Here is a 24,815-nt window from a genome sequence, read left to right as displayed (position 1 = left end):
TGCATAATGGGTATTAATACAGGAGGCATTGCATAAGTGGCCCTACTACTGGGACCGCTGCATATGGGGCACTACTACAGGGGGCATTGCATAAGGGGCACTACTACAGGGGGCATTGCATAAGGGGCACTACTACAGGAAGCACTGCATAATGGGCACTACTACAGGGGGCACTGCATAATGGGCACTACTACAGGTGGCATTGCATAATGGGCACTACTACAGGGGGGATTGCATAATGGGCACTTCTACAGGGGCTTTGCATAAGGGTTACTACTACAGGGACCACTGCATAATGGGCACTACTATAGGGGGCATTGCATAAGGGACTCTACTATAGGGGGCACTGCATAATGGGCACTACTACAGGGGGCATTGCATTAGGGGCACTACTACAGGAATGTCTGCATAATGGGCACTACTATGTGGGCATTTCATAATGAGCGCTACTACTAGAAGCACTGCATAATGGGCACTACTACAGGGACCACTGCATAAGGGGCACTACTACAGGGGGTATTGTTTTTTTTTAGGGTGTGCGGGCGCCAGAAACTTTTTTGGCAGGGGGGAGCAAAATTTATAGTTACGCCACTACCGCAAACATCATCAATAAAATCTGGACTGCCGCCCACCCCGTGCTGGTTTGCAAAAGATCTGTCAGAAGCAGGCAGTAAATGTTCTTCTGCATGCTACAATCCATCACGGGAGCCAGCATACACGCCCACGAGATGGAACGTTCCGTGCATTCACAAGGTAGACAACCAGGTACCGCACTAGAAAAGTATGTCCATGTGCGCAGATGACTATAATTGGCACACGTGCAGCATGCAGATATCCATAAGATCCGTGCGCATTTCCACTTGCGCTCCGACTCAACAGAGCCATTATGATTAATCCATTCTTTTAATTGCTCAATATTCTTTTATACCATCGAGCTACTTAATATGTTGCAGCATTTTCCTTTTGTTTTTTTCCCTGCTCGCTTCTATAATCATTATGTAATCACATAGATAGAGCAATTATTTTTTTAATTCAAAAATGTATTCTGAAACACCCTTGTACTATTTAAGTGTTAAGGCTTTTATTTAGCTTTGTATATCTGGAACATCCCATAACATCAACCCACCTATCCACACACTGTAGTAACTGGTATGAGCCTGAACTCATCCATGGTGTGCAGAGAGGAGAAGAATGGGATAGGCAGGTTCATCACTCAGGACAGCAACAAAGCCTCACATCAATAAGAGCGCTGTCATCTCCATCTCCCTGAGGTGGCTGCACCTTGGTTTTCATCCCACAGATGCCGAAATTGCAAGTACGGCTCCAACCTCCATATGTTCCCCAAGGGCTTCCGTCTGCCTCCAGAATTTGGCCTTCAGAGCACCTCATCATGATGTTGTTGAGAGCCGTGTCGTCTCCATCACCCTGATCCGCGTTCACTTTTATTTGAAATGACACAATGTGGCCACTGGAACATTTGTATAAGCTACTCCACGTGCCCCATCTGTGGAGACAAGAAGATAAAGATGTTTAGGGCTGGAAGAGGCCAATTTCTGGTTTGTGTGATGGAAGTTAAGGAACACTTTGGACCCGATTCTGCGGCTACATCTTTTGCCGTGGTTGTGCCTGTGTACCGGCGAGCGTCCGAATGTGCAAGGACTGAGACGCCCAGCTCGCAGAATCTATAGACACCGTATTAGCATCAGCGTACCAATGGTCTCACCATCGAAATTAGCACTAGCCTATAGCAGGTGCAGTTTTCTCCATGTGAGTGTGGCCATCTGTACGCAGCCGCTTTAGTGTGCAGTTACAGTCAGGCGCATAAATATTGGGACATTGACAGAATTTTCAGATTTTGGCCTCTATTCACCACCACAATGGCTTTGAAATGAAACAAACAAGATGTGCTTTAACTGCAGACTTTCAGATTTAATTTGAGGGTAATTACATCCAAATCAGGTGAACGGTTTCTATATGTGCCTCCCACTTTTTAAGGGGCCAAAAGTAATGGGACTATCAACTCAAAAGCTATTTCATGGACAGGTGTGGGCTATTCCCTCGTTATTTCATTATCAATTAAGCAGGTGAAAGGTCTGGAGTTGATTCTAGGTGTGACATTTGCATTTGGAATCAGTTGCTATCGACTCTCAATATGAGATCCAAAGAGCTGTTACCATCAGTGAAGCCAGCCATCATTAGGCTGAAAAATTAAAACAAACCCATCAGAGAGATAGCAAAAACATTAGGTGTGGCCAAATCAACTGTTTGGAACATTATTAAAAAGAAAGAACGCACCGGAGAGCTCAGCAACACCAAAAGACCCGGAAGACCACGGAAAACAACTGTGGTGGATGACAGAAAAATTATTTCCCTGGTGAAGAAAAATCCTTTCACAACAGTTGGCCAAATCAGGAACACTCTCCAGGAGGTAGGTGTATATGTGTCAAAGTCAACAATCAAGAGAAGACTTCACAAGAGTGAATATAGAGGGTTCACCACAAGATGTAAACCATTGGTGAGCAACAAAAACAGGAAGACCAGATTAGAGTTTGCCATACAACATCTAAAAAAGCCATTACAGTTCTGGAACAACATCCTATGGACAGATGAGACAAAGATCAACTTGTACCAGAGTGATGGGAAGAGAAGAGTATGGAGAAGGAAAGGAACTGCTCATGATCCAAAACATACCATCTCATCAGTGAAGCATGGTGGTGGTAGTGTCATGGCGTGGGCATGTATGGCTGCCAATGGAACTGGTTCCCTTGTATTTATTGATGATGTGACTGCTGACAAAAGCAGCAGAATGAATTCTGAAGTGTTTCGGGCAATATTATGTGCTCATATTCAGTCAAATGCTTCAGAACTCATTGGACGGCACTTCACAGTGCAGATGAACAATGACCCGAAGCATACTGCAAATGCAACCAAAGAGTTTTTTAAGGCTAAAAAGTGGAATGTTATGCAATGGCCAAGTTAATCCCCTGACATGAATCCGATTGAGCATGCATTTCACTTGATGAAGACAAAACTGAAGGGAAAATGCCCCAAGAACAAGCAGGAACTAAAGACATTTGCAGTAGAGGCCTGGCAGAGCATCACCAGGGTTGAAACCCAGCATCTGGGGATGTCTATGCGTTCCAGACTTCAGGCTGTAATTGCCTGCAAAGGATTTTCAACAAAGTATTAAAAAAGTGAAAGTTAGATTTAGGATTGTTTAGTTTGTCCCATTATTTTTGGCCCCTTAAAAAGTGGGAGGCACATATAGAAACCGTTGTAATTCCTACACCGTTCACCTGATTTGGATGTAATTACCCTCAAATTAAATCTGAAAGTCTGCAGTTAAAGCACATCTTGTTTGTTTCATTTTAAAGCCATTGTGGTGGTGAATAGAGGCCAAAATATGAAAATTCTGTCAATGTCCCAATATTTATGCACATGACTATATATATATATATATATATATATATATATATGTATATATATAAACATCTTCCTATATAATAGCCACCAGGGGCTGGCTGGCAACTTTTAGCCTGGGGGGCAAATGCATGCAGGTGGCCCTGGCAGAGGAGTAGCATGTAGCCAGGGTGCCCGGAGCACGCGTGTGCTATGGTGCCCCCCTCAAGTGTTCCAGGGAGGAGGCGGGTCCAAATGGAATTAATGTAAAGTAAAAATAAAGATATGGGGCAGACCTCTCTAGTGGTGCCCGTATGCAGTGCCCCAGGAGAGGAGCCCCTTATGCAGAACTCCAGCAGTGGGCCCAGTAGTAGTCTCCCCCTTGTAGTGCCCCCAGTAGTAGTCCCCCTCCTTGTAGTACCCCCAGTTGTAAGCCCCTTATATAGTGCCCCCAGTAGTGGTACCCCTATGCAGTGCCCCCAGTAGTAGTCCCCCCCTTATAGTGCTCCCAGTAGTGGTCTCCCCCATGTAGTGCCCCCAATAGTAGTCCCTCCCCTTGTAGTGCCCCCAGTAGTAGTCCCACCCCTTGTAGTGCCCCCAGTAGTAGCCCCCCCTTGTAGTGCCCCCAGTAGTAGTCCCCCCCTTGTAGTGCCCCCCGTAGTAATCCCCCCTTGTAGTTCCCCCAGTAGTAGCCCCCCCTTGTTGTGCCCCCAGTAGTGTTGACCCTTTTAGTGCCCCCAGTAGTGCTCTTCCCCTTTTAGTGTCCCCAGTAGTGCTCTCCCCCTTTTAATGCCCCCAGTAGTAGTCCCCCCCTTGTAGTGCTCCGAGTAGTGGTCTCCCCCTTGTGCCCCAGTAGTAGTCATGCCCCTCGTAGTGTCCCCAGTAGTAGCCCCCCTTGTAGTGCCCCCAGTAGTAGTCCCCCCCTTGTAGTGCCCCCTTTGTAGTGCACCCCATAGTAATCCCCCCATAGTAATCCCCTCATGTAGTTCCCCAAGTAGTAGTTCCCCCTTGTTGTGCCCCCAGTAGTGTTGTCCCTTGTAATGCCCCCAGTAGTGCTCTCCCCCTTTTAGTGGCCCCAGTAGTGCTCTCCCCTTTTAGTGCCCCCAGTAGTGCTCTCCCCCTTGTAGTGCCCCCAGTAGTAGTCTCCCCCTTTTAGTGCCCTCCCCCTTTTAGTGCCCCCAGTAGTGCTCTCCCCCTTTTAGTGCCCCCAGTAGTGCTCTCCCCCTTGTAGTGCCCTCCCCCTTGAAGTGCCCCCAGTAGTGCTCTCCCCCTTGTAGTGTACTCCCCCTTGTAGTGCCCCCAGTAGTGCTCTCCACCTTGTAGTGCCCTCCCCCTTGTAGTGCCCCCAGTAGTGCTCTCCCCCTTGTAGTGCCCCCAGTAGTGCTCTCCCCCTTGTAGTGCCCTCCCCCTTGTAGTGCCCCCAGTAGTGCTCTCCCCCTTGTAGTGCCCTCCCCCTTGTAGTGCCCCCAGTAGTGCTCTCCCCCTTGTAGTGCCCTCCCCCTTGTAGTGCCCCCAGTAGTGCTCTCCCCCTTGTAGTGCCATCCCCCTTGTAGTGCCCCCAGTAGTGCTCTCCCCCTTGTAGTGCCCTCCCCCTTGTAGTGCCCCCAGTAGTGCTCTCCCCCTTGTAGTGCCCTCCCCCTTGTAGTGCCCCCAGTAGTGCTCTCCCCCTTGTAGTGCCCCCAGTAGTGCTCTCCCCCTTGTAGTGCCCCCAGTAGTGCTCCCCTCCTTGTAGTGGCCCCAGTAGTGCTCTCCCCCTTGCAGTGCCCTCCCCCTTGTAGTGCCCCCATTAGTGCTCTCCCCCTTGTAGTGCCCCCAGTAGTGCTCTCCCCCTTGTAGTGCCCTCCCCCTTGTAGTGCCCTCAGTAGTGCTCTCCCCCTTGTAGTGCCCTCCCCCTTGTAGTGCCCCCAGTAGTGCTCTCCCCCTTGTAGTGCCCCCAGTAGTGCTCTCCCCCTTGTAGTGGCCCCAGTAGTGCTCTCCCCCTTGTAGTGCCCTCCCCCTTGTAGTGCCCCCAGTAGTGCTCTCCCCCTTGTAGTGCCCCCAGTAGTGCTCTCCCCCTTGTAGTGCCCCCAGTAGTGCTCTCCCCCTTGTAGTGCCACACGTATTAAAAAAAACAAAACACTTACCTGGATCCCCGCTGCCGCCGCCGCCATCCGCTCCTCCGTTCGTCCTCTCAGGCCGGCCGCTCTGCATTATGGGAGAGACGTCATATGACATCATGACGCCTCTCCCATTACCCACTGCAGGAGCCGGAAGATGGAGCGGCTCCGGCAGTGGGCACAGCGGCAATCAGTGAGAGTCTGACAGACTCTCATTGGCTGCCACTCAAAACAAACACACAGCTGCTGGAGCCGGCGGCTGTGTGTTAGTCACTGTGTAGCGCTGACCGAACTCCATCCTGTCAGCGCTACACACGCAGTGCAGTCTGAGTCACAGAGACATAGACTGCCCACAACCAGTGGCCCACATGTCGCTGCGGCCCGGGGGGCACATGGCACCCTAAGCCCCGGCCCAGCCCGCCACTGATAGCCACACAGTAAACATGGCGACATTGAATTTGCAAAAATCTCAAAAAAGCTTTTTACACGTTGTCATTATAGGGTATTGTGTGTAGAATTTTCAGGACAAAAAATAATTTATTCCATTTTGGATTAAGGCTGTAACACAACAAAATGTGGAAAAAGTGAAGTGCTGTGAATACTTTCCGGATGCACTGTATGAATGTATGTCTTTTTTGTACAGTAAAGGATATAAATACACATTTTTACATGAAGTATTATCTGTGATTTACGCCCATAGCGCTGGTATTATTTACACTTTCTTATTGTTATTGGAGAAGGACTGTATCCTACCCCTAGTAGGTGCTATTTGGAAAGCACAACCCTTTGTAGCACCCGGCTAGTTAAAATATTTAAACTATTATGAATTGGAAGTGTCTGCCTAGCTCCAACATAAAGCTGATCTTCACTCACACGGACACGGTGGACTGGATAGTAGCTTCATAAGTGCCATCTTGGTCATAGCAAGCTAAACGGATTCCATTAACAGCAGTTTTATCATCCGATCCCTGATTTCCTTCAACCTAATAAAAAATAGCAATGAGATCCATTAGTACAAAAAAAAAAAAAAATGTTAAAATTATATTTTTGTTTATTGTTATTATTCTTTACTATTGTGACCTTGAAACCTATTATGCATATGTCTCTTTGGGATTAATAGCAAGATTAAGCATACTACTTATAACATCTATACCGTAGAAGTACTTTTCTAGTAGCCTGAACAATCCCTTCAGAACAACATGCCCACGTCATATACGTGATTATTCGCTCAGGGATATACCTCCTTAATATCCACTTCCCCGATATAATTTGCCAGCTGATTCCCTCTGACGCAATTGGGATTCCTTCCCACGTGACTCAGTGAGAACAAGTGAGCGGAAGCCATGGTGCCCAAACACGCGTTCTAGTGACGTGCTTTATTTACTATTATTTCAATTGGACATACCCTGCCCACATGACCTTTGCCGATCACGTGATCAGGAGTCCGGAACTACAGAATGACTCGGACTGACACTTACGATCGGAATAGGTAATTTTCTGTTATTACTTTATATATTTTCATCTGTGTATACTCCTTATATCTAGGAGATCTAGTGTATGACTGCCTCCTATTTTGTTTTTAGACATAGATACTGGGATGTTTATTTCTTTCTGATTAATCAATCTCATGTGTTTTGAATGTTCAATTATCTGTGGGGTATATAAGGACAATCTTCTGACCCCATACCAAATTCCCGATGAAGCTGAGCGGTCATTGCCCAGCGAAACGCGTTGAGACCCATACTATATGCCACACAGACCATTGGGACCTTTTGGATTTGTTATATACTCTTTCCCCGGATAAAACCCTGGATCACCCACCGCAGCTGTAGACACCTCCTGCTTAGTGGTCCAGCCTTGACTCATATCTCTTCTGGATGCCAGAGGACTTTCCATACAGCTATTTCAACCAGGAACTAGTAAAGTTGTGCTGCTATTTCCAATCACTTGTGGTTTAGCCTGCATTTTCCATTAAATTGGATTCCACAGGACTTCCTTATAACAATATATGCAGCCACTCATTTACAACGTGGGCTTGTTACCAATGAATCCTTTGGGACTTTGCAGAGAGAGTTGCTATTTCTGCTCATTTTCCAACATTGGCCCCATTGTGTTGCCATTTCCAATCAATTGTGGTTTAGCCTGCATTTTCCAGCTTGGAGGAGCAGCGGCCCTTTAATTGTTATGTCAGTCCCCTTTTTCAGGAGTGTGTTTTGCCAAGCTTTGGTTATAGCCTATAAGGTATCTAGGGGCATGTTTAATTTTAATATTAGTGCCAGTCACTGAGATACAGTCTTGGTTCTTCTCGATATATCCCCCCCTCCCCCCTTCCCATCTGTTTGAGTAGTTGTTTGTTTTGTGGCAGGAAGAACAGACATTATTAGTTGATTAGTTAGATGTATTAGATGGGTCCTCTCTGGGGGGATGGAGAGCAGGAGAGAGGGTGTGGAGAGGATGTGGAGAGTAGGAGACAGAGGATGGAGAGCAGGAGGGTGGGAGTGGAGAACAGGAGCAATGGGGGGAAGAGCAAGGGGGAGGGGGTGGAGAGCAGGAGGTAGGGTGGGGAGCAGGATGGAGGAGGTGGAGAGTAGGAGGGAAGAAGTGGGGAGCAGGAAGGAGGGGGTGGGGAGTAGGAGGGAGGGGGTGAAGAGCAAGGGGACAGGGGGTGGAGAGTGGGAGGAAGGGTGCTAGGTTCGATGTGTTGTAGTGGTTGGTCCTTGGGCTTTCTGCTCTGTCTGGCATAGTGGTGGCTATGCTGGCGCTATGCTGGCGCTCCTCCTACAGTGCCCCCCTTTTCTGGAGTTGTGCCACTGGCCCATTGGCCCCTTTGGCACCTCTGCTGGCCAGGGACTCCCTGGTTGCTGTGTCCATGGGGGTATCCCAGTCCGGGCCCTTTATTTTACATATTTTGGGACTGTGTACTGTACTGTCTCCCTCAGCACCATGTTGCTGATCCAGCAGCAGTCCTTCCTACTGTGTTTCCATTAGTCTTCCTCATTGGGTCACCTTATAGTTATCCCTCCACTGTTGCTTCTCCCTTTGGCCCTCGCAGGCCCAAAAGTCATGGCTGGTGCTTGTGTTAACATGTCTTTTCTTCTAGTGTCACAAGTTCTGCTCTCATCTGTTGCAGTGATGGCAAGTTCCATTGATGCTGGCACTCAGATGCCCAGTCCATCAGTCTCTAGTGTTGGGAGGTGCCAGTATTGTGGTTCCGAATCATCAGTCTCTGCTGAGTTGCCTTCTGGTGACTTTGCCCATCTACGTGATTCTGATTACCTATCTTTCCACATGGATCTATTGCTCTCCTCTTCTCTCTCCTCCTCTTTGCTCTTACTATTCTTCAAAGCTTCCCATTATATAGCAATCCATCCCGTAGTGTGGTTGGTGCATTGGGATTCTGCTCCTTTTAGTTTGTTCCAGTTTGGAGTGATCTTGAAGCATTACATGGATAAGGAGAGGTTGGATCCTCGGGATTTCAGTACCCCCTCCTTCCACAATGGGGCAGCGATGGTGGCCGGCTGGCTGGTGGCTTTTTTTAAGGCCTTAGGCAGGTGGAAGTCACATATTTATAAGTGGTATGTTAGCGCTGATCAACTTGTGGCTGATGCTTTCTGCATGGTCTGACCCTGGGTTACCTGCCTGTCACAGACCTCAACTCTGTGGGGGCTTCAAAGATCATTTTTCTGTTTTTTTTTTGCAGGTTGTGTTCCCCTTTGGGAGAGTTGCATGTGTTGGTGTGGTGTCTGTTTGTTCTTCTGTTCTGTTTGTTTTGTTTCTTACCCTGTTTTTACTGTTCTTTGCCCCAGCATATCCTGGTTTTGATTTTTTTTGTATTTGGGTTGTAGGTCATAGCTTTGTGTACTGGGGAGCTCAAAACTGCTTCTCAGGTCCGTTGGTTGTGCGTTAGGGACCTTGTTTGGACAGGACTCAGTTGCTGACCTCTTCTGCCTGTTTTGGTAGCCACCATAATTTAGTCATTCACTGGGGGGTAGGGGTAATGACCAAGTCAGTGTAGGAGGATTTTTACTGGTAGTCAGATACTTGGTTGAGTATACATGTGGTTTGGTCTGATATCATTCCCAGGCAGTCTTGGCGGGGTCCTGCTATGAGGCTTGTAGGATGGTCAGTTCAGTGGTAGGCCATTTTGTTATTGATTGCGGTGGCTCGATGGTATGTCGTCCTTTATGGCACTATGTTTTAGCTCACTTGTATCACCGTGATTGGGTGACGATTTCCGATGAGGGCTTTGGCCTCTTTTTAGAGCTGATTTTGTTGACTCTGTTTGATTGTTGCAGTTAGGTGAGGTTTTGAGGGGTGGTTTGTTGTGTTGTTTTGTAGTTTGCTATGCTTGTGGCCATTAGTGTTCACTCTAGCTGCGGTGGCAGGCAGGGCGCCAGAGCTAGAGAAGGCACTTCCACATGCGCCGAAGGTGCGCGCACCCGAATAGGGGGCGTCTATAAGACGCGTTACCTTTTTGTCACTCTTGGGGGCATGCCCGGCACTTACGGACAAGCCGGGCAGCCCCCAAGCGCTGCTGACAGGGAGAATAGATGCCGGGCGCATGCGCCCAGCGTCTATTCACCGGCGGTGACAGGGTCACCGCACATTACCCTAGACGAGGAACACTGCGACCCGCGAGTCCAGAAGGAGGGCAGGGCGCAGCACCCTGCTAAAACAGCCTAGCAGGAATGCGGTTTGTAACAAACCTAGTTGTTGCAGTAAAACATAGCATGTGGTGACCAATAGCTATTTTGCATATTTGGTCAAGTGCAAATAGGCGTTTTATAGTAGCTGTTTTGCCAGTAAGACGATTGAAGATACCACTCACAATGAGGGAAGGGGGGGTCCGGTCCTAATCTGGTTTCTGGAGTACCAGGCACTCTTTGTTGACCGTGTGGCACAGGAGTGAGTGATGAGACCAACCTGCATTATAGATGTTGGTCATTGAAATGCACTTTAGTTATTATAACTGCTGCTTGTAATCTGATTCACCACCAGTAGGTTTTGTTCTTTAGTTCTATTCAGTCAATTGGGCATTCTAAATGTAACACTATTCAAATATTTACAGATATACTATATTCAGAATGTATAAAGCTGTTATAGGTAAACAAAACTTTATTTTAATTTAGGGTGTTATTTGTGGTCAGTTTGGAGATGTGTGCTGACAGTGGGATTATTAGCTTGCTCCCTCACAGCAAAGAGGTTCTGGGATTGAGGACCTCATTCAGAGTCGGTCGTTGCGGGAAAAGGGCCCGGATATGCAAATGAAGCACTCGCAAGTTGCGTCATTAAGATGGGATCGTTAGCTGGACGAGCGAGGGGAGGATGCGGCCGTAAGACTAAAAAAAGGCCCCCTTCTCGTTCGCAATACACGTCATCTCCGGGCATATAAGGATTAATCGAGACCATCGGGAACCATCGGAGCTGGTCGTAGAGCTTAAGGTTGACCATACCCTCTCTTAAGCTCTACGATCAAGTCAGTGTAAAAGCCACCCATGTCACATGTGCCATGACACTACTTAGTTAATTATGCACTCCCATAAAACGCTGTTTGCATAGTTAGTCAAGCCTGCGTTCGGATCTCCACTTCCCCGTTCACAAGCACCTTCCCCTGTTATCACCCACAAACGCCTCATCCTGTCACTCAAACTAACGACCTGGCCAAGTTGAAGGAGAGAGAAATTTCCAATCACAACAGCTAGTTTGCGCACGCGCATTGCGAAACTTACGCATGCGCTGTTTTGCAAACATTGCTGGGTACGACCAAGCGGCCGCTTACGACCGACTCTGAATGAGGTCCTGATTCCCAACACGACCCCACCTGTGTGGGGTTTGTATGTTCTCCCCTTGTTGAAGTGGGTTTCCTCCAAGTGCACCAGTTACCTCCCACACTCTAAAAACATACTGATAGGTTAATTGGCTTCTAATAAGAAAAAATATCCCTAGTGTGTATGTGTGTGTGCATGTGATAGGAAATATAGATTGTAAGCTCCACCAGGGCAGGGACTTATGTGAATGATCTCTCGTAAAGCATTTGCGGGACATATATTAGCTTTATAAATAACTGTAAATTAATACTAAAATTAATTGTTTTAGGACTATGGGCCTGATTCAGACCCACTCGCGAGCGGCTGTCCGCTCGCAAGTGGGTCGATGGTCTGCACTGAGCATGCGCACGACGGAGGGAGCTCCGTCGTGCGCATGCGCCAGACACGACGAGCGAAGGACTTTCCTTCGCTCGTTGTGTCCGATCAAAGGGGGCGTGCTGTCAATGTTGATTGACAGCACGCCCCCTTTGGTGGGCGTGCCGGGAGCGTGCCTCCCTGACGGGGGCGTTCCCACGGGAACGCCTCCCGTCAGAAGCCGGCCCACTGACATCACTAGTGATGTCAGTGGGAGTGATTTTGGCTCTGATAGAGCCAAAATCACTCCGGAGCTTGCGGTTGAAAACCTCAACCGCAGGCTCCGGCTCGCAATTTCGATGGTCGCGATGGTCACGACCATCGCGGCCATCAAAATGCACGCTCGTATAGCCTGTGGGTGGTGACCCACAGCTATACGAGCGTCCAGGAGGACGCTCCATGAAAATGGAGCCCGGCCCTCATTCAGAGCGTGCGCTCTGCTCAGAGCGTACGGCTCTGAATGAGGACCTATATGTTCCGCTTAAATGCTTATAGTACCGTAAAGTGTAAGCTTACAAATAATCAATTTTCGTACTGTACAAAAATGCATATAATTACGGAATATTGTAAGTTCAACATGTACTACTCTTTTCCATAGAATACATTTACTGTTATCATAAATATAAACATAGAAATGTCTAATAATTAGAAATGAGCGGGTTCGGATCTCAGAGATCTGAACCCACCAGAAATTTGAGATCAGGGGCAAGAAACAAACGTGCGTTCAGTTCCCTCGCCGGCCCTGGATCTCAAACCAAGGCAAAACCATAGAGACAAAATCTCTTGGCTCACGAGCTTTCATCTCTATGTATATAAGGGACCATGCAGTGGCCGCCATTTCACTCTGGCTGTGGAGACTGAACAGGGAGGGTGGGTAGTGTAGGGCTTGGAGAGGTAGTACTTACCTGTGCTGTGCTGTCTGCTGCGTCCATCTGGGCTGGTGCTGTCACTGCTGTGCTGTCTGCTGTGTCCATCTGGGCTGGTGCTGTGCTGTCTGCTGCGTCCATCTGGGCTGGTGCTGTTGCTGATCCATCTGGGCTGGTGCTGTGCTGCCTGCTGCATCCATCTGGGCTGGTGCTGATCGATCTGGGCTGGTGCTGTGCTGTCTGCTGCGTCCATCTGGGCTGGTGCTGATCCATCTGGGCTGGTGCTATGCTGCCTGCTGCGTCCATCTGGGCTGGTGCTGATCTATCTGGGCTGGTGCTGTGCTGTCTGCTGCGTCCATCTGGGCCCAAGTTCTGGACCCGAAAAAAAAAAAAAAATCTATATTGTCTTTTTATTTTTTTTATGTGTGTGCATGTTAGGCTAAGCCGCACAAGATACAGCAACGCAACTTAGTGCTGCGAGACTCCAGTTGTCATCAATCTGTGCTCTGGGCCCGAGTTGTGAACCCGAAAAAAACCCAAAACAAATAGTGTCTTTTATTATCTATTTTTTTTCTGTGTGCGCGTGTTAGGCTTAGCCACTCAAGAACAAGATACAGCCAGCAACGGAAGTTGCAACCTAGTGCTGCCCGACTCCAGTCGTCATCAATCGGTGCTCTGGGCCCAAGTTCTGGACATGAAAAAAAATAAAACTATTTTTTTTTCTAATATTTGTCTGTGTGCGCACGACTGCACGTGTGTTAATTTTGTAACCGCACCTTGGCTACACTATTGGTGCTTGTGACACTGCTTCTAGACCGCAGAAAATATGGAGGGCTGTCACATGACACGAGAGCAAGGCCAAGAACCACATGTTGTAGCTGCCGCTAGCAGTCATCATGATGATGCAAGGCCGTCAACTTCCTCGTCCTCTATGAAGGCCCATGCCCCAGGGCTTAAGTCACACTATGGATATTGTAAAGCTACTTTTACTGTAGTAAAGAAAAAAAAATTGAAAAGCAAGTTGCCTTTAGATAAACAAAAAATTGGCAATATACCATTCACTACACGAAGTGGCAAAGAAAGGATTAGGCCTTGGCCTTTATTTATGATGACTGCTGGTTCTGATAGCCCTTCTACTTGTAGTAGTAGTAGTGGTACAATTAAAAATTTTAAAGTTGTTAAGACAGCTCCGGAATAACCAACTGTGTGCCCTGAGAAATTGAAATCTCAAATCTCCTTGGAGAATGCAAGTGTGTCCGCGGTTGCCATGTGTGAGCCCGACCTAAATACTAGTGTACTGGAGGATCCTCCAAGTTCCAACAATTGTGTGCCCTCTGTAAATGTGGGGAAGGTCAGTCAATATCTTGCAGACGTAGTCAGTAAGGATGCTTCAGTGGAATTGCACATGGAGGAGGAGGATATTTTGGTGGATGAAGGCGCTAAGGATGATGAGGATGTTGATGATGAAGATGTTGGTGATGAGGATGTTGATGCCGAAGATGTCCTTTGTGTAAGTAGGCAACAGCTGTTGCACATGGATTGAAAAAGCCAAAGCCCATTGTTGTCATACCGGGGCAAAAGACAAAAAAATCTACTTCTCACGTGTGGAATTATTTCCACCCCAATCCGGACAATAGTAGTCAAGCCAAATGTAACCAACAGACCGAAATCTAAAACTATGCAAAGAGCTTTTGGTAAAAAAATTGTCAGCTGCAGTCGCACGTGAAACGCCATCATCTCCTACTTCAGTTTCTGCAGTTGCCAGGAAAAAACTCAATTTTCCTTATAGAATGCCTCCTGGTCATGCAGATCATTCACCAAAAAATGACATCTGGTAGGGCCTGAGAGAACTGCCTACTAGTGACATGTCTTCTACCGTGACTATATGTGATACAGTCTCCATTCATAGAATGGTGGAGAACTATTTCAGAGATAACATCCTAATAGACATGTCAGACAGTCCCTTTCAGTACTGGCAGGAAAAAGAGGCAATTTGGAGGCTCATACACAAACTGGCTTTGCATTACTTAAGTTGCCCACCCTCCAGTGTGTACTCTGAAAGAGTTTTCAGTGCAGCTGGCAACCTTGTCAGTGATCGGCGTAGGAGGTTACTTCCTCAAAATGTGGAAAAGATGATGTTTATTAAAATGAATTACAAATTCCATGAGGAAGACCTCTACCAACAATTACATCAAAAAATTACAGAGGCGCCTATGGTGGATTCCAGCGGGGATGAATTAATATTATGTGAAAAACAGGATGTACACACTGATGGGGATGATGAGGATGATGAAAACTTATAATGTAAAGCCAGTTTGTGTATGGGATCATTTTCATTTTCATATCCAATGCACATTGGCAGCTTGTTTCATGGGGGTCCAAACAAATCAATCATTTCAGCCACAATTGGCAGTCCTTGTCACTGAAATGATTGGTTTGTTAAACTGTGAATGTCCTATTTTGAATACAACATAAGGGTGGGTGGGTGGGCCCAAAGACTATTCCATCTTATACCTTTTTCCTTTCCATTATGTGCTGGTTGGGGCATTGCTGTCTGACATTTTAAATTAATGTCATGGTTGGTTTAGGAACCAATGATTTGTTTTCAAATTAATTTATTATCAAATTTACAGCCAGGGTCTGCATCATTTTATTTTTATTAATTATTTGGCCAGGGGCTGCACCCAATGAATTGTTTTTTACTTTTTTAATTAAAAAATTATTAATTATTCAGCCTGGGGCTGCACCAATGAATTGGTTTTTAATTAATTTATTATCAATTTTATAGGCAGTGGCTGCACCAATGAATTTCTTTTTATTATTAATTATTCAGCCCAGGGCTGCACCAATGAATTGTTTTTTAATTAATTTATGATCAAGTTTACAGCCAGGGGCTGCACCAATGAATTTATTTTATTATTAATTGTTCAGCCTGGGGCTGCACCAATGAATTGTTTTTTAATTTATTTATTATCAATTTTACAGCCAGGGGCTGCACCAACTATCAACTCTCAATTCTTCAATCCTCAAGGTTATCCCAACCATCATCTTTGCACAGTCCTCAATTCTATTAATAATTATATCAATCAGTTTTGAGCCACCAAACTGGATGCAACCTTTTGTCTCTTTAACTAGATGAAAAAATCAATATTGTGAGCTGTGAGGTGGTTAAAATTGAGTGGAAACGAGTTTAAATAAATTTTATTGAGGTTATTTATACTGTAGGAACAAAAAAAGGGGCAATTTTATGTGATAGCTGTTTTTTTTTTTTTTTAAGAAAAATCCAGATCCAAAACCTAAACCCGAAAACAAAACACGGAGGTGAGGTTTTGGCAAAACCAATCCAGATCCAAAAGCAGGGAAGATCCAGATCCAAAACCAAAACACAGGGGTCGGCGCACATACCCAATATACCCAAAAACATTTGTGATTGTTAGCAGTAAACAGTAAATTAATCACATATATTTGGCACTTTAAATGAATAAGGGGTCTATTTACCAAACCTTGGATGGAAAAAAAGTGGATGGAGATAAAGTACAAGTCAATCAGCTCCTAACTGTAATTTTTTAAACAGACTGTGGCAAAGTAGTTAGGAGCTGATTGGCTGGTACTTTATCTCTGTTCACTTAATCTCCAACCAAGGCTTAGTAAATAGACCCATTAAGCTCTATAACCCCCTTTGAAGCGGGATGCGGTCAGAATTCCAACTCCGGAATCCTGGCACTTATCAGAAGGCAAGTACTGGGGTTAAGCTTAAGCACTAGGGGGAGGTTTAGGGTTAGGCACTAGGGGGAGGGTTAGGTTTAGGGTGCGGGGAGGGAGGGTTAGGTTTAGGTACATGGTGGGAAGGTTAGGTTTAGGCACCGGGGAGGGTGGTAGGGTTAAGGGTTAAGTTAGGAGTACTTACCATTAGGGTTCAGCATTGTGACCTGGTTGGGATTCCTGCATCGGGATTCTGAATGCCAAGATCCCGAGTGCCGGCATTCCGTACCCAACCCCTTTAGAAGCTAATGTCTGTTACATGTTTATTACATGTTCTTGTGTACACCACAGTTTACAAGTCAGTGTTTTAAGACAATTATTCCTATTGCTGCACAGTTTTGTCCTCTGCATAATTGGCTCTATCTTCTCTTACTGCCCCATCCCCACCACACTGTTCCCTCATCATCCCAGCAAAGTGGACATCATCCATTGACTTACCTGCAGAGCGAATCCTTTGGCTTTCAAACCAGATGGACACCACTCAACCGGACCCCAGTCTCCCCATATGCCTCCATTGCCGACACTGATATAATATGCGGACAATTGTCCATACCTAACCAAGCACAGGTATAGGAAAGTGAGCGCTAATGTCATGTGCACCATTGTGACCTGGAATGGAGGAAAACGAAGTGGCAGCTATTTATGGAGCAGTTGGCTCGGCTGGAGTCCAGAATAAATACTTTCACACGTCACTGAAAGATGCTTTTGTTTTATTCTTTCTTAGATTAAATCGTTGTTGCTGTGCAAAGAGATATTCTGTCCAAATTGCCCTATTGTTGAAAACTGGCAACCAACAGTATTGAGCACTGTGGATGTCAGGCACAGGGGACTATTAATCTGTTTTTTCTTCTCATGTATCTTGTCCTTAAATGTAGTTTGCTATGTTCCTGCCAAGACAGCTTTTTCCTCATTCCTTTCTGCCCAACAGCTTTCTATTTCTAGTGTCTGGCTGGAGCATCAAGTCATCTGGATTAAGGTTTAGTTTTGTAATTCCTGATATTGCTGCAATTCCTCCTCCTTACCTCTGCAGGTCTCACATACACCTGGTGTGCCAGGCTGGGCTTCCTCTGTCAACTTGTCTGATGGGAATTTGGTTTTACCAATTTGTCTTGGGGCTCTTCTTACCGTCATTCTCCTGCCATTATTGAATGCTCTTACCGGTTGGCCACCAGGTACTTGAATATAAACTATGCACAAACTGAAGGAGAGAAGTCAATGCCACCACCACTTCCTTCTCCGGAAAAGGGTGTCATGAGAGGCCCACACCGCACACCTTGCACCCATTGAATGTACTAACTTCGTGTTTTCTGTAAACTAAGTAGAATTCAGCAGGAAAATGGCATCAGTGTCACTTTCCCAGAGATATGCATCATACAGAAACCACTGTGAAAATTAGGCTGGTGCCATTTTCTTAGAGATATGGGCAACAGACAGAGGTAAGGTAAGAGAGGAGGGTGCCCGTGTGCAGACTACTCCGAATGAGCCTTTTCCTCTCTCTGGTGCATTGTGCCAGAGTCTACCGCACATGTGCAGGTGTCCGGTAACATGGCGCCTTGATCCGGTAACATGGCGCCTTGATCACATGTACAGGTGTCCGGTAACATGGCGCCTTGAACCTCTACTACGTGTGTGTAAATCTATGGGAAGATGGATGCCATGCCATTTCCCCAGTGATTTGTGCTGCTACAGCAGCACTGATGGGGGACTCTGGAGAGTTGGGTTCGGAGTGTACGGTGCAGTACCCCTTGGTCCCAGGGGCCCATGTACACAGCATACCCTGCACCCATTATAGGTACACCAATGGACATAAGCACAATGTCAGAGTCTTCACTACACATGTGCTGGAGTGATGGGGGTCACACATAGAGATTGGATCCATTCCTCAGATAAATTGCCCCTAGGAGATCGTTCTGGCATCTTTCAGTCATTTTGGACCCTGCACTGTAATTGATGCCCAAGCAATCAGCTATGATTTTACACAAGTTTTCCACTTTTGTATACATGGCCTTTGCCCAGGGCAGGCTCTGCCGAATGCCAATGGCTGCTTAATACTGGTGGCTATAATGCATATGCCTAGCATCAGCCCACCGCCAGTTACAAATGTTGTTCCCTTTTCTCATGTTTTAAATACTGCTTTCATCTCTTTCTTTTTTTTTTACGCAATGGTTTTTATTGAGAACAACATCAGCACCAGAGCAAAAATAAAACTTAAATTCCAAGTAACTAACATACAGCAGTGTATCTAGGGGGGGGTCGAGCAGGGCTCATGCCCTGGGCGCCATTGGACCTGCAGTGCAGGGGATGCACCGCCTGCAGTCCAGGACACTGGTCAGTGTAGTGCAAACTGTACTACACAGTAACAAACACCTCCGCCGGCTAGTACACTCTTACTACCGGGTGGCAGCTGTGCGTTTGTTTTGACAGGCAAAGAGAGTTAGACAGACTAACTGCCGGAGCCGGGCTGGAAGTAATTCATGAGTTCCACCTTTCAGCTCTTGCAGTGGCTCTTGGGAGAGACGTCATGACATCTGTCCCATAGTGCAGAGCGGGCTGGCCAGGGAGGACGGAGGAGCGGACGGCAGTGGCACAGGAGCGGGGATTCAGGTAAGTCTTTTTATATTTTTATTTATTGTCTTTGTCTTTAAATTGGTAAGGTGTACTGCATAGGGGGGACTACTACTGGGGACACTATATAAGGGGCACTGCATATGAGGGACCACTACTTGTGGCACTGCATAGGGGTCTACTTTTGGGGGGCACTATATAAGGGGCACTGCATAGGGGGGGACTACTACTGGAGTCACTATATAAGCGGCAATGCATAGGGGGACTACTACTGGAGGCACTATATAAGGGGCACTGCATGGGGGGACTAGTACTGGAGGCACTAAAAAGGGGCACTGCATAGGGGGCACTGCATAGGGGGGACTACTACTGGAGGCACTATATAAGGGGCACTACTGGGGGCACTATATAAGAGGCACTGTATAAGGGGCACTACTGGGAGCACTGCATAAGGGTACATTACTGGGGGCACTGTATAGGGGGTACTACTACAGGGGGCACTGCATAAGGGGGTCCACTAATGGGGGCACTGTATAAGGGGCACTACTGGGAGCACTGCATAAGGGGGATCACTACTGGGGCACTACTGGGAGCACTGCATAAGGGGGACCACTACTGAGGGCACTGCATAAGGGGGATCACTACTGGGAGCATTGCATAGGGGGGACCACTACTGAGGGCACTGCATAAGGGGGACCACTACTGAGGGCACTGCATAAGGGGGATCACTACTGGGGCACTACTGGGAGCACTGCATAAGGGGGACCACTACTGAGGGCACTGCATAAGGGGGATCACTACTGGGGCACTACTGGGAGCACTGCATAAGGGGGACCACTAATGAGGGCACTGCATAAGGGGCACTACTGGGAGCAGTGCATAGGGGATAACTACTGGGGGCACTGATAGGGGGACCACTACTAATGGTACTGTATAAGGGGCACTAATGGGATCACTGCATAAGGGGGACCACTACTGGGGGCACTACAGCAGGGGCACTACTTGTAGCACTGCATAGGGGGGGCACTACTGGGGGCACTGCATTAGGGGCACTAATGTGAGTAGTGCATAGGTGGATAACTACTGGGGGCACCGATAGGGGGACCACTACTAATTGCATTGTATAAGGGGTACTAATGGAAGCACTGCATAAGGGGGACCACTACTGGGGGCACTGCATAAGTGGCACTTCTGGGAGCAGTGCATAGGGGGATAACTACTGGGGGCACTGATAGGGGACCACTACTAAAGGCACTGTATAAGGGGAACTACTGGGGGCAGTGTAAGTGTACAACTGGGGGCACTGTATAAGGGGCACTACTGGGGGCATGTGTAAGTGTACAACTGCGGGCACTGTATAAGGGGCACTACTGGGGGCATTGTATAAGGGGCACTGTATAAGGGTGCATTACTGGGGCACTTTATAGGGGGCACTACTACAGGAGGCACTGCATAAAGGGCACTGCTACTGGAGACATTGCATAAGGGACACTACTACAGTGGGCATTGTAAGAGGGGCACTAATACTTGGGACATTAAGGTGAATATGGAATAAAAAGGAATGTTCCCAGAGTGACAAGAAACATGTTGCCATGCCCCCTTTTTACATTGACCATGCCCCTTGTGGCATGTGACCACGCCCATTTTTCTGACGCAAGCACCGACTTGAAAAAAAATAGATTAATAAGAAAGCATAAAAATATATATATATATACATTACAGCAGAAGAGAGGAGAGGAAGAATCGCGAGGGGTGGGTGGCGGGATAGCATCTCTATATAGATGAGAGCAGATTGGAAGGGGGAGAATTAAGGTGGACAGTATAGTCTAGAGACAGGGCAGTCTTAAGAGAGGAATGGGCCCATGTGCATTCTCTGTATGGGGTTCCCTCCTCTCACCCTGGTAGCTGACAGCCTAATGACACAGAAGCAGTAGACTTGGGGTACTAGAGTGTGCCCAGAGTCTACTGCGCATGTGCAGAATGCTGGGAAAATGCCCGCAGTGGCCATTTTCCAGTATTCTGTACAGCGCTGACACCCGACGCGGGACCACGGACAGGTGAGTTTTAAATAATATGGGTGCAGGGAGTACGGTGCAGCCCCCCCATGTGCTCCGCACACCCTGCACCCATTATAGATATGTCCCTGTCTGGAGACTCCTTAAACTCCAGCCAATCAATCAAGGTGGCTGTGAAAGCAGAGGACGACAGGTCAGGGGAGGACGTAACGTCTTCCATCGTCATGTTGATATCAACTCTCTGGAAACACGGATACTGATGTGCCCAGCTATAACGTGGCATCACAGCGCTATCTCTCACGCCATACATGGCGCACCACACACCACGCCATGAGTCGCGCCACAAAGAAAGTTTATTAGTGAAAAAAGTCATTACGTGTAATACAACATTTTGCCCACCAGGTGTCACTTTTCCTAAACTACATAGCGCATGCGTCTGATTTCATTACGTGTAATACAACATTTTGCCCACCAGGTGTCACTTTTCCTAAACTACATAGCGCATGCGTGTGATTTCATTACGTGTAATACAACATTTTGCCCACCAGGTGTCACTTTCCAATGTACCGTACGGTATGTTCTGTATCACCGGCCGATGATTGTTTGACAGAAGCTTAGACATTAGACTTTACAAACTACAAAAATCTAGTAATGGGTGAAGCGTGTGGCCTAGCGGTCTAATGCCTAGTCTCACTGCTTCTCCCCTCTTCTTGTTCCGTGGGTTCGAGACCTTGAAAATACAGTATGTTTTTTTAATTTATTTTTAAAATCTTCACTTAAAATATTCAGTATTCAATACAGTACATGTGGAGCGCATGTCTGCCCAGTGCTTCGGGAGTCAAACAGCGAAACTAGGATTTTTATTATTGTACATACAGTACTGTACCTTAGAACGCAAACTTGCGTAAGTGCCGGTGCTGACATGAACGTGGACATTATAGTGATTTATTATGACCATCAAGTGGCAATGGGCGCTGTTAAAGAGACTGGTTTCTGTATATCAAACTGACTACGCGTTTAAACCGCAAAATTGCATCAATGTCTGCGCGTGCCCAGTGGTCGGATTTTAATCACAATGGAATGTGTGCCCCATGTCCAGTGGAGCCAAGCCATACATTAAGTAGCGCTATTTTATGGCGCATGCCCAGTTGTCTGTATTGCTAACAGTACTGTTGAATTTTCACACTAGTGCCATTCTGCACTGTCCGAGACTTACAGTACCGCACAGTATACACAATAGTAAATTCATTACTACATAAGGTGCTACAGTAGTGGACTAACAGCAGTTTGTAGGGCAGATGCAGAGCGCAAACTTGCGTCAATGAAAATGCTGTCCTAGACTTGGAAACATTAGTAATTTATTATGTTTAGTAACTGATAGTTGACTGTGTATAAGAGAGGGGTCTCTATAGTACAAACTGACTCGGCATTTAAACCGCAAAATTGCGTCAATGTCAGCACAGTTTGCGTTGTGGTAACTTATAGCCAGTTCTGATGGGTTACGGTACAAATAGGATCTCTGGCGCGTGCCCAGTGGCAGGGTTGCAATGCATTGCCAGTGGTGCTGCGCCATAGCCATACCCTTGTAGCGCTATGGCTATGTACTGTACGCCATGGCGTACAGTATGGAATATCATACTGTACAGTACCGGGTCATGATTCACACACAGTGAAAGTGTGTTATTATTATTACACTGACTGTGTAATAATAATATTAAATATAAAAAGTGTAACCTTGACTGTCTAATAATAATGAAAAGCTTCATTATTAAGCTTCCTGGTTTCGAACCCGGGTTGTACAGATGTCTGCAATGTAGAAGTTCGATTTCTTACCTCTCCGCAACAGACGCCTGAGTACTGTACTTCATCGTATGGTACTGTAGATGTCACATAAAGTACTGTAGAGGACTAGGAGAGACTTGTGAGCAAGGGCTTAGGTGATCCGTCTTGCTTACACTTCTGTCCTTATGTTCGAGACCTTTATAATTTAATTAATTTTTTTAATGTTCACTATAGTACTGTAGTTCAGTCTTGTTATCCAACCCTTACAAAAATCAATCTATTGTACTGTAGATGTGCCCAGCTACAGTACTGTAGTTTGTTGCTCCATACAGTACGCCATACAGTATACCGCATTGCTAGTTGCGCGCTACACTGTGGCGTATTGAGTCTCATAGCACTGTGCATGCCCAGTTGTCTGTATTATACGGTACTTACAGTACAACTGTAGTTGTAAGTACAATACGGTAGACATTGTAGTGATTCCCTGACTCTAGGAACTACAGTACAGTAGATGCAGTAGTCTAGGGGGCTAATGCCTAGCCCTACTGCATCTACCATTTTCTTGTCCCGCTGGTTCGAGACCTTTAAAGTAGATACTGTATACGGTAATTTTATTTTGTTTTAACTCTTCACTAATACATTATCCAGAAATTCTGGTATTTCTATGCCACAGTACTTTGACCAAAAAGTCTAACCTTGTTAATAAAAAATAAAAAGTGTAACCTTTCAAGCTTCGAACCCGCAAAAGGGTTGTACAGGCAGCGTAATGTATTGGTTTGATTATTTACCATTACACTACAGCTGCCTGCAATACCAAGTTTGCACCTGGCTTGAGTGTCTCCAACAATACTGTACGTCATCGTATCTCAGGCGAATGCCCAGAGCTACTGTATACCCATTTAGCGCTTTTTTTTTTTTTTTTACTAAACTCAGTACATTTTATATATTAGGGGGTAAATGTACTAAGATGGTAGTGCTATTAAGTGATGTTGCCCATAGCAACCAATCTGATTCCAGGTATTACTGTACAGTATCTTCTAGAAGGTGCTACTGTAGATAAATGCTAAGTACAGTAGAATCTGATTGGATGCTATGGGCAACATACAGTACAGTAACTTCTTAAATAGAACTCCCATCTTAGTAAATTTACCCCTACAAGTTTCACTTTTTTCCCCCAATTTTTTTTCTTCCGCCCCCCAAAATGAAAGTGAATTTTTAGTGTGTTCTGACTTTTTTTTTAAAAAAAAGTTACGCAGTTTACAGTACCTTTAGGGGACGTTGAAGGCTTCTCGCAACATTGCACCCCAATTCACCAAATTTTTCCGCCTGCTATTCATACAGTAGGCGAAACTTTTTAACATACTGTCTTACTGTACATTGCATTGACTTTCCGCCTACAGTAGGCAGAAAAGCTTTCAAATTGAATACAGCGATAATTTTACGCCTGGCAAAATGACGTAATCTCCGAAACTTTTTTTAGCCAATCCCGTGTTTTTGCTCCAATGGGTGAAAAAGTGCCAACCAATGTTCTCCCAACTGTCATCTCACAGGCTGTGTTTGAAAAATGACAGTTGGGAGCTGATTGACTGACACCTTATAACTTTTTTATCACTTCTCACTGTCTAATGGTGCGTACACACTGGGCGATTAAAGTGGACGACTGAACGATAACGATATCGTTATCGTTCAGTCGTCCACTTTATCGTCCATTTTTAACACAAAAAAGATGAACGATGACGACGACGCGCGTTCCCGCGGGTCGTTCGTCATCCTCGTTCATCGGGCTGACATGCAGGCCAACCTGACGACCTCGTCAGATTGCTGCATGTCAGGGAATGGGTGAGAGAGCCCGGCGCTGAACGATATCGCTAATGATATCGTTCAGTGGCTGTGCTCAATGTCATGAACGACATTGAGCACAGCCTGCCGGGGACACACTAGACGATATCGCTCAGGGAGCATATCGTCTAGTGTGTATGCACCTTAACACTGCTTAGTACAGTAAATACACCCCCTTGGAGTGAAAATACCAGATCGGCTAAAAAAAGTAAATAGACCACCCCTAAATTGAAAACGTCCCTCAGTGTATACAGTACTGTATGTCTACTGTACTGTATTCTACTGTAAGTGCCGGGCAGCTGTGAAATC

General features: G+C 46.3%; 1 protein-coding gene across 1 annotated transcript in view; it reads right to left on the bottom strand.

Annotated features, from left to right (window-relative positions):
• Positions 1 to 1,209: 1,209 nt before the first annotated feature.
• LOC148473733 (vitelline membrane outer layer protein 1-like) overlaps positions 1,210 to 24,815 on the bottom strand; it is a 54,864-nt gene continuing 31,258 nt past the window's right edge. Inside the window, exons 2-4 of the mRNA XM_088459495.1 lie at positions 16,744 to 16,858; positions 6,369 to 6,478; positions 1,210 to 1,504 (exon numbers count right to left, since the gene is read on the bottom strand). Of these exons, the coding sequence (XP_088315621.1) occupies positions 1,210 to 1,504; positions 6,369 to 6,478; positions 16,744 to 16,858 (520 nt within the window). The remainder of the gene's footprint in view (positions 1,505 to 6,368; positions 6,479 to 16,743; positions 16,859 to 24,815) is intronic.

The sequence above is a fragment of the Taudactylus pleione genome, unplaced genomic scaffold, assembly GCF_031769625.1.
Source record: "Taudactylus pleione unplaced genomic scaffold, aTauple2 ptg000913l, whole genome shotgun sequence".
In the NCBI taxonomy this organism is placed as follows: domain Eukaryota; kingdom Metazoa; phylum Chordata; class Amphibia; order Anura; family Myobatrachidae; genus Taudactylus; species Taudactylus pleione.
Note: the sequence above shows the minus strand (reverse complement) of the source record. Positions and strands in the feature narration are given on the sequence as shown.